The sequence below is a fragment of the Hordeum vulgare genome, chromosome 3H, assembly GCF_904849725.1.
Source record: "Hordeum vulgare subsp. vulgare chromosome 3H, MorexV3_pseudomolecules_assembly, whole genome shotgun sequence".
Taxonomy (NCBI): Eukaryota; Viridiplantae; Streptophyta; class Magnoliopsida; order Poales; family Poaceae; genus Hordeum; species Hordeum vulgare.
Genome location: NC_058520.1, coordinates 166,352,181 through 166,362,312, shown reverse-complemented (window position 1 = coordinate 166,362,312; position 10,132 = coordinate 166,352,181). Strand labels below are relative to the sequence as shown.

Below are 10,132 nucleotides of genomic sequence, written 5' to 3'. Positions count from 1 at the left end.
CTAGAGACGGTCCATGCTGCCTTGGCCGAGTGAGTCGGTGGCCGCTGCTCCAGAGGACTGCGGCGTGGGCCCCGATGAAGACGTGCCCTCGTGAGCTTCAACCATGTACTCCTGATAGTTTCTGTGTTAAGTTTAGTATTAGCTAGGTCGTGTCGAGTAGGTACCTTTTGACATATTTCCTGGTGTCGCCGTTCGCGTGGCGCCCTTATTCTGGTCGTGGTCGTCGCCAATCTTGTCCTGCGAGCATGGACTCGTTCACATGTGTCCTTCCTGCTTTTGGGGTGGTTTGCAGACCCTTTCGGCACTCTGTGTATGCAGGTCCCGGTCCCGCTCATCTCTCTGCTGCCTTGCGGTGCAACCCGTTACCCAGGCTACTCCTCACGGGGCAAAGCACCGACGCCCTGGGGGGCAGGTGGCCTTGTGACCAGTGAGGCCCCCGAGGCGTTCTGCTCAAGAGCCCCCTTTGACACTCAAGCCGCTCTGCGTCATCAGGCCCCACTCCCGCATATATCCCTGCCCCTGTGAAGCTCGCACTTCCCTGGGTGGGCCCCCGCCACCCCCGGCGCTGACCAAGTCTTCGCCGTAGTGGCGAGTGGCATTATGACCGGTAAGGCTCCTGAGATGGGACCCAGGAGCCTCCTTTCTGGCGCTTGAGCGATTCCACATTCCACCCGTCTCTGCGATTGCCCCGGAAGGACCGAAGATCCCCGAGGTTCCCACGAAATATCGACCAAAGAAAAAGGGGCGAAGGAAACACGGGTCCAATGAGACGAGAGAACACAAAAATGAAATCCCCACCCTCCCTTTTCTTTTCAAAACGTCCATCCAGGAAAACTCATGAGCTTTTGACGGCTCAGGATACAGCAGAAAATGAAAGGCCTTTGGGGGCCTCAGCTTAAAACGTATTGAAGGAACAAGAAGAAACTGCGTCCAGCATCCTAGCTATTCACCGGCTTCGTCTCCACCCAGCGCAGACTTAAGGTCTTCCACTAGGCGTCGGGTGGACCCCTTCCGCGTCCTTGGGGGACCCTTGGCGTATACAACCTTGACTCATTATTACATGAGAGTGTCACGGTGGGGGTGTATCTGGGAGGTCGCCAGGACGCTTTGGCCACGCGATTGTCCCTACCCCTGAGGCATTAGGTGCTTGATTCTGGAAGTCATTGGTGGACTTTGTTGATTTCCTTCGTCTTCCCCACCAGCGTGGGATAGACCAGTTCCGCGTCCTCGGGGGGCCCTGGGTGTGTACAACCTCGGCTCGTTATTACGTGAGAGTTTCACGGGATGAAGTAGGTTCCGGCAGGATTGAAGGACGATGTAGAGTCGATGCAAGTGGTGGCGTTGGGGAGTTGCGGAGTTGCACCAAGGTGTCGTGGGTCGATGCGGGGCCCGGGGATGCTTTGTGGGCTCCATGCTTCATGGGCGTACGCCCCACTTGCTATCCCCATGCTGGTAGCGTGTCCCACCCTAAGTGAGCCCCCGAGCGTGGGGGGAGCCCCCTGCGCCTTTCGGTCGGGAGACTAGCCCAGGCGACGGTTTAGGGATCCTCGGAGCGATGCCCCAGCGCGTCTCGCTGAACCCCCAGGGTTCCCTAGCTAATACCCTGGGCCGCTCCCCCAGGCTGGTTTGGCCCAGCCTAAGGGCAGCGACGAGTATCCGAACACCTACTGCTAATCGAAAGAAGCTTGCACTCATGACATGGGCGTGTGTTCCACCCTCCGTCCCCAAGTGAATTCGCACGTCTTGGGGGTGGGAGCGGGTATACCACCCCGGCCCCCAGGTTGGGTTCGTCTGGCCCGGGAACATGGGCGCATGTTCCACCCTCCGTTCCCAGGCTGGGGCCCCTTGACCTGGACATGAGGGTTCGTCCACCCTGTCCAAGGCGAGAGGCCCCCGGTCCCTAGACCCGAACGCCTGCCTGAGGCAACTCCCAGCCAGCAAGTGTGCCCCACGAGCGTACCCACGCTGGTCACCCTCGCGGAGCCACCCCCTTGGGTCGCCCCCACAATGTTTTTCATACCTATTCGTGCAGGGGCTGTCCGTAGGGTCGTGCCCGTGCCTCCTGTTATAGTGATGGCCCGCGGGGTCTCCCTCGCGGTGCGTAGACTGGCCGGGGTGGTTGTCACCGGCTCCCGTGACCCCTCAAAGGTTGTTGTAGTCGGGCCTCTGATGCTCTCTCCCTCCTCCGGGAAGCATGCCAGGAATGCTAGGTGACGCCCTCCACACGGAGCCGAGTCTTGCACCCCCATCTGGTCCCGTCGGATCCCCTGTAGGGGCGAGCCCTGAGGGAGGTTCGAGGCGCGCTCGCGGGAGCGCTCGTACGGTTCTTGTGTCGCAAGTCCCTGCAACTCGGGCTGGTAAGCACGACACGCGTGGGGACGATGTCGGGCTTCTCCAGTGGCAGATAGCCTGAGATGGTGCATGTGACCTCTGACGCGGCGGTCACGCGCGATGCGCTGGCGCCTGAGCTCATATGCCACCAGCAGTGCGACATTCCTCTGCATCGGGTGTTGGCAGGCGCGGACGAGGGGAGGCCCCAGCGGGGCCCACGGAGGAGCTGGCCTGACGTGGGGATGTCGCACGGTTGGCGACGATGGCAAACCCCGACGCTCGCCTGAAGTCTTCCCAGCATGGCCATTGGACGCCAGAGCGGATGGTGGCGGCTGGCCGTCGTGGCCTGCCCATGTCGTCCGCGCCACGCGGACAACACGTCTCTCTACGTTGACTTGTCGTTTCCCTTCCATGGACACGGTTATTTGTGGCGAGACGAACTTTGGCGGAAGCCTCAACACGCCCCCTACATGGCGCGCCGAAAATCGGATTTCGGGCTCCGCAAAACCCTAAGGATTCCAACACTGGGGCGTGTACGGAGATCTTCCCTGCTTCGCCTCGCGTAACTCACTACTCGATGGAAATGATGAAGGACTCACTCGATGGCGAGGGGAACTCAGAACACAATAGTTTACCAATGTTCCGGCCGCCGCGAAGCATAAAACCCTACTCCTGCTTTTGGTGGATTGCCTCTCACGGAGGTGGTGGATGAGTTAGTACAGTGTTCTTCGGCCTTCGTAGGCTGAGCGACTAAGTTTCTTGTTCTCTTGTCCGAATGAACTCTCTCTCTCAAGTATCGTACCCTCTATTTATAGCGGAGGCCCGGGTCCTCTTCCCTCATAGCTTTGGTGGGAAGGGATCCCACAACGGCCAATTTTGAAGGGGAACAAGGGAACATGCTCCCCTACCCAAAGGTGATCTTCGCACGCAAAGTATCTGCCAGCGCGGTAGAGACGGGCCCATGGATGACATTTGCCCTACTGGTGGGCGACTGGAGCTTTGTTGCACCAGAAGGGAAACCTTCGGGAGACGCCTTCGGGAAACCTGTACGCCCCCGCCTCCTTTGCAGCAAAGGGGTAACTGTCCCGTCCTGCAATCTGCTGCTCGTCCGTCCTTTCTTGGCGTCACCCTTGACTCTTGAAGCCCGGCCGTGCCTCGGAATATCCGTCACTCCGGAGGGGTCCTAAGGAGGCCACCTGCTGGTCTTGACGCTGCTCCTCCTCGTGAGGCTTGGCCCCTCACGTGGGCCTTGTTCAAGGTGGTGATGTTCCTTGCCGATCTTGTGTTGACGACGTGAGCCAGCCCTGGGCCGCAGGCAAGCAGGTCTGGGTACCATCATTCCCAAAACGCCGACAAGGACATATGCCATCATAAAACCGTCGGGTTTCCATGACATTTGTGTCCCTTTTGGTGACATGCAAGTGTCGAACGTAATGGGAGCTGATAGGTGGGAACTACAAACCTCAAAATAATGTTGTTACTTCACACAACTATGATACCACATATGGAGCACATGCTCCTAACTAAGTTGCACAATAGGTTCCCGTTCCCCGGGCGGACTGGAAAAAAACTTCCATCGGATGATGAACCATGAAAAAGATAAACAACAAGGTAATGGTGACGTTCTCCAACGCCTTGTCCGCCTGGAAAGTAAGGGTAAAAAATCTATTCTGAACAATGAACCATGGTCCAAGATTCATGCTAACAATCTGTCTCTAAGGGAAGAGTACTTCGAAAAATTCAAGGAGACTTGCGCTACAGAAGAAGCGCAGAAAAAGTCAAACAAAATGAAGGAGCTGAAGGCCAGGAACACGCCTGCCCACCACCTCGAAAGCCATGGTTACGAGGGGAAGAGGCATTGATGGGCCAAGGAGGACGCCGAACGTGAAAGTCATGGAGTCCTAGACCCGAGTGGGACCCCGTCAATAAGGTCTTTTCCACAAACCCAAATGCGAGGGAGTTCATGAGTCTACTGGTAATTGTTCTATTACCACCTTATCTTAATTAGCTTCAAATCAAATCGACAAGAAGGTTTGTCACATTTATAAACCATCCACGTACCATTTGCAGAAAAAGCAGCACCAAAAGGCAGCGGAATGCGATGAGTATCTCAGTCGTCGGCGAGGCCGATTTGGGCAACCCATTCAACCGGGCCCTTAACATACTTAAAAATGTCTCGGTGGACAAACCTCCGTATTATGGACGTGTGCACAGTGCCAGAGATGGCGCCTCGTGGATGAAGTGCTACCACGAGAAGCCGGAGGAAAAAAAGCAGAGACGACAACTTTCTCTACAAACCATCGACGAGAAGGTTGTGCAAGCGGCCAATAAGAGCAAAGTTGAGACCAAAGAAGAGTTGGCCAAGGTAATTGACGATAAGGTCAATGCAGTTGTGGCATCTTCCTTGGGCTAATTTGTTCTGGTAGTTTTCAAGTTTGTGAGGAGGAATCAAGAAAAAGGGCCAGAGGACTTTCCCCTTCTCAGCTTTGTCTCGAGAAATTCGGTGAATGTCATACCACCAGCACCAGCTCACGCAGCCGCAGATGCTCCCGTACCTGGTCTTGCTCCAGTTCATAGCAGCCCATCCTCCGTCTCTGGTGTGCTCGGCGAGGCTTCGTCCTCGGCTGAGCTCGACGCCTTCACGGTAATTATGCGTCATACACTCTTCACCAGCATGTCTATATAGTCTTTCGTTTCAGTTGCCTTTCGGATGTCTGACATCATAGTCATGTCTTCACCGGCCGACGAAACCCCGTGCACCCTATTGTAGGGTTTCAATCACCAGAAGGTGTACATGGGAAAGATAACGATCATGAAGACAAAGGACCGCATGCTCCACAGCCGACAGTTTCAACGTTTGTATAGCCAGTGTGAAAGCGGGCTTCAAGGATTTGACTCTTCCAACACTAGTCGATGACGACGAGACCCCTAAACAGATTGGCGCATACAAGAGTTGGATCTTGCCTTGTCCGAAGACTCACCTTCGTGTTGATGCGCCTTGTTGCACACTAACGACAACTCCGCAATAAGGTATGAACACCACCTCACGTACCTAATTACTCGCATCTATCGCGGCGGGCGATAGCGGTCGACACGGAAAGGGAGAGGCTCCATTAGTGCCAGCTGACATCGCCCCCGTCAATGAAGCAAATGCTAATGATGTCGTGGAGGACGATGGTGATGATCCTAACGAATATATCAATACCGGCTACGACGATGCTTGGGGGTATGACTCAGGCTATGAGCATGGAGATGACTTGATGATACGTGAGTTGTCGGAGCCGCAACGTCCTACGGGTGATTGCAAAAAGTCTCTCTTCATGCGATCCTCGTAGGAGACACCTCCAAATGCTGCCTCTACCTAGCAAGATCAACACGGGGGCCGTCCGCTGTTAATTAGCCCAACGACGTCGGGGGCGGTGATTAGGGAACGTATGGCAGCCTCACTACCGTCACCCACCAAGAAGCGAAGGAGGAGACCAGAGAAGAAAGGATCTAAAGGCGCCAGAGCTGCTTCAAGCAGCCAAGCACCTCCAAAGCCTCGGGAGGTAGATAGAATTCCTGTCTTAAGTACGGATCGTTTCCATGTCACCGGCAACCCGATCCTACCTCAGAAAGAGCTAGAGAACATACAGAACAATGATCTAAGGAGACTTCATGAAGATGTGTTTCCATAGAAAGAAGACTTCTCAGCACGGATAAATGAGGATACTACCCGCTTTACCCGGCTCTGGTTCCGGGTGCGATGTCATACGTCGACAGATGAGCCACAGATAAGTTCATGCTCTGATTTGACTTCATCTATGACATGTTCAACATGACCAAGCTGGATTTTCAGTTCACCTGCCTGTATGCGCTGTATCTCAACTATATCATCAGGCGCGAGAACTTAGAATATATTTGCGTCGCGGACCCGTACTATATGCATGAGAGCTTCTTGGCAGTCTGCAAAGAGCACCGTGGCTATGCGAGCAAGTACATCAGCAATTTCATTATCGCTAATAAGGACAAGGAAATGATTCTCCTGCCTTATCATCCCATGTAAGTCATCCATGCATATCCATTTGTAAGTTTTGATCATTCCTTTGCAAGCATTGATGCTAATTTGAGGTGTATCTATTTTGCTTAGTGGGAGGGGCATCCTCATCGATTTGTACCCACAATACTCCCATGCTCTGTACTTGGACTCATCGAAGAACATCGAGAAAAAGGATTAGACGGAAATAAAGAGTGTTCTCGATAGTGCCTTGATAACCTTCAACCTTACTGGTGGATATATCAAGGTGAAAAAGTACAGGAATCAAGCGCCGGCTTTCGACCATAAATCCAGCTTCTCGTGCATCTAGCAATCGAACACTAGTAAGGCTGATAGATTCTACGTCATGCATCACATGATCGTATACAAAAGGGATAATCAACGCCTTCGCATGTCAGCTAATTCCGGCGATGCCGAGATTGCCAACTGGACCACAAGCATAGGAATGACACCGGATCATCGAATCTGAGCTGAGTTTTATCAGATACAGTGTGAACTTGCCCAAGTGATCATGAAGCAGGTCGTCGAACAAGGAGGTATGTTCTTCCATGGGCCAATGAGGGGGAGAATGTCCTAGAATTGCTACGCGCTCAGCGTCTGGACCTAAAGCCTTTCAACCCGCTCGGGTCATTCATCCGTGACTATGAGATTGGGGCGCCGACATGGAGGAGTGATTGACGATGACAATGTGTGTTTATAATTAGTACTACCGGCTTTCTATAAACTAGCGTATACATTGGTCTAGTTAATTAGATGGTGTATGCGGAACTTCGTTATTTATGTTTACTCCATGTATCCTGCTAACTATGCCTCTATGTATTTCTCAAGTACATCATGTTACATATTATATATCGTTGTTAACCAAATTATATTGTAGGTACATAGATCGGAGATGGAGAAGGGGTGATACGCCATATTCATTGGGAGGGTTCCAGGAGTGTACGACCACTGGCCAGACGCTTAGTCCGAGGTGGACATGTACCCGGTCGCTAGCCATAGAGGGTTCGACAGAAGAGCCATAGTGAAAATGAGTTACTTGTGGTGGATGCTACGGCAAGAGATGGAGCGAAACCAGTGCCTCAAGAAGTACTGCATAGTCGCGCTCTTGCTCATGCCGATGGCTCTTCTCTTCTACATGATGGTTTAGATAGTGATGATGAAACTGGTGGGTGTGCCATGACTTGTGTGTATTGCTATTTTTGAGATTTTGATGATATTTGTGTTGGATAACGATATATGTGTTGCATAATGATGATGATGGTATAAATGACGAGACTACTTTATGTGTATGATATGACGAGAATAATGCATGTTTATTATGATACGATGAAACTACTGTTTAGAGCTTGCACAAATACATAGAGGGGGCATAAATATGACGGGAATTAAATATTGAAACTAGGAATATTAGTTGTAGCGCCGGAATATTAGCAGTAGCGGTAGCTTAGCAGTAGTGCTCTATTTATTCCGGCGCTACTGCTAATGTAGATACCAATAACGCTTTAAATCAAGCGGTACTGTAACAGGTTAGTTGTAGCACGTTAGCAGTAGCGGTGTCCCCAATACTACTGGTAAGTGGAAAACCAGCGCTACTGGTAGGCTTTCTCCTAGTAGTGTACCTAGGTTCAAGGTCTAGACTTCTCATGGGTGCTCATATATTTTTTATATTTACATGAGTCTTAAAGATGCTACTCTATCAGTGCTATAATGTTGCCTTTTACAACTAAGTGCCTGTGGTGATAGTTTCAATCTCAAGATCTCTTGACTCAATATTACGTAGGTGCTTCTAGTGGTATGTATATATGTGAATGCCTTCGTAGGTGTGAGTGTGTGTGTTGTGAATTTACGGGTTGTAATGTCTTTCTGAAATTAATATATGAACTATAGAAAAACTGGGATCTAGAATTCACACAACTTCTAATAATTTGAGGAGCTATAATTTAATACAAAACATTATACATGAAGCATTATATTGCGTATAAGAATCACACAAGAATATGTATGTGGGGATATGGCTCATTAATAACAAAATATTGGCGACCAATACTGATTTCCCCGTTTATACTAAAGGAGCGGCGCCGATTTTCTTTGTGTGTGGAGGCGGTGGAGATGGATTGTCCATTTGATGCACATATCTTTTTCCATCTATAAATACATGATCATACAAGGGGTACCAGCACTCAACCTCCAAACTTTCAAGTAGGAAGAGTAGGAAGATCCCCAATCTCCTCCAGGTCCATCTCGCTCTCACCTTGAGGTACATGTTCCACTATTTGTATTGCTACCTTATTTTATTATCAGTCTTCTGGTGGTTTTCATGTCCACACTTTACATACATGAGATTGTTAGAGATGGATTTATACTACTCTAGGGTGGAAGTATCCATTTTAATTTGATCCGCGTATCAAAATTTCAGTTGTTGTTGTTTGCACATATATATATGCATTTACATATAATTGTTGACATGTACATTGTTTTTATAGGTTCATCATGTTTGATCATGTCGTAAATTAGTCAAACTATGATTTTGGTAATATATTAAGATTTTTAGTGGATTCTTTTTTAGAATAAGAATGTGCTTCCAAGTACAAATTTGGCATGCGTGGATGAATAATAAAATATATTCAGTCGTGTTTGTAATTTGTTTAGGTGATCATGGAGCTCAAGGCCAAAAAATCCACCTCTATCAAGGCACTACTTGTTGAGGACATTGAAGTTTGTAGGCTGGTCCTCTCAACTATATTGCTCGCACTGAACTGTGAGGTTACTCTAGCCGTGAATGGGAAGGAAGCTGTTGAATTGTTCCTTGAGGGGAAGAAGTTTGATATTGTTTTGTTAGATAAGGACATGCCCATCATGACTGGTCCCGAGGTACTTAGTTCTATATCATTATATATGCAACTCTTCAACATGTATTAAACCCTTTATGTATGAAAAAGTCAATATACTTTCTGTATTGCATGACAGGCAGTTGTGAAGATCCGTGCTATGGGGGAAGGTGATGTGAAGATTGTTGGGGTTTCTGCCGATGATCATGCAATGGAGGCATTCATGAATGCTGGTGCTGATGCTTTCGTGCCCAAACCAATGAGGAGGGAGGTTCTCATACCTATCATTCAGGAGATCATCAACAAGAAGAAGAATGCCATGGTCTAGGACAAGTTAGCTTTCTCAAGTGATGGAGGAAATACTATTGTATAACTTTTTGATCTCTGTTTGCTTTACTGCATTGTTGTGTTTCTTGTTCAATTGTGTCATTTGATTGTGAGAACTTCATGTTAATGTCCAAACATAATTATCCATAATAATAAAGTACTTATGATTATATTTGATCGATATAATCTGTAGGTCTTTTCGGTTTTTTCCAACGCTTTTTACTAACTCATTTTTCATGTTGCGAGTCATGTACCATTTCGAGAGAGAAAATATTAGACTATGAATACTTTGTAATTGTTATATAGTTTGTATTACTACTTAATGTTGACTTTGGTGTAGCCCATTACTCACACCTATTGTGAATCTGTCACTAATACTTTATATATAACTATTGACATCCACCCCAATATCTCCGGCATGTCCATGCACGTTAAATTGACTTGACATGAACTCATCCATCCGTTTCACAAGGTCGTACTATTAGTGCATCTACGAATTGCATCAAGGATCAAAGACCAATTAGGATATAATCCTACCATTTATGGCATTACCACATTTATTTCTCAACCTTTCTCCTCTTGCCACATTACAATGTACAAACATTGCAAT

General features: G+C 49.0%; 1 protein-coding gene across 2 annotated transcripts; it reads left to right on the top strand.

Moving 5' to 3' along the window:
* Window positions 1–8,522: 8,522 nt before the first annotated feature.
* LOC123439741 (two-component response regulator ORR42-like) lies at window positions 8,523–9,694 on the top strand. 2 transcript variants are annotated; one of them, XM_045116425.1, is made up of 3 exons: window positions 8,523–8,624; window positions 9,017–9,238; window positions 9,335–9,694. In XM_045116425.1, exons 2-3 carry the CDS (start codon window positions 9,023–9,025, stop codon window positions 9,521–9,523), a joined length of 405 nt encoding a protein of 134 aa, XP_044972360.1. In that variant the 5' UTR covers window positions 8,523–8,624; window positions 9,017–9,022; the 3' UTR covers window positions 9,524–9,694. The 2 variants fall into 2 exon arrangements, with proteins under 2 accessions (XP_044972360.1, XP_044972361.1); XM_045116426.1 differs by having other exon boundaries at window positions 8,562–8,624; window positions 8,996–9,238.
* Window positions 9,695–10,132: the final 438 nt, after the last annotated feature.

Excerpts from the sequence above, each read along its gene's own strand:
- LOC123439741 (XM_045116425.1), top strand. The coding sequence starts at position 9,023 with ATGGAGCTCAAGGCCAAAAAATCCACCTCTATCAAGGCACTACTTGTT. Across the intron at positions 9,239-9,334 it reads CCATCATGACTGGTCCCGAG|GCAGTTGTGAAGATCCGTGC; the intron begins GTACTTAGTTCT and ends ATTGCATGACAG.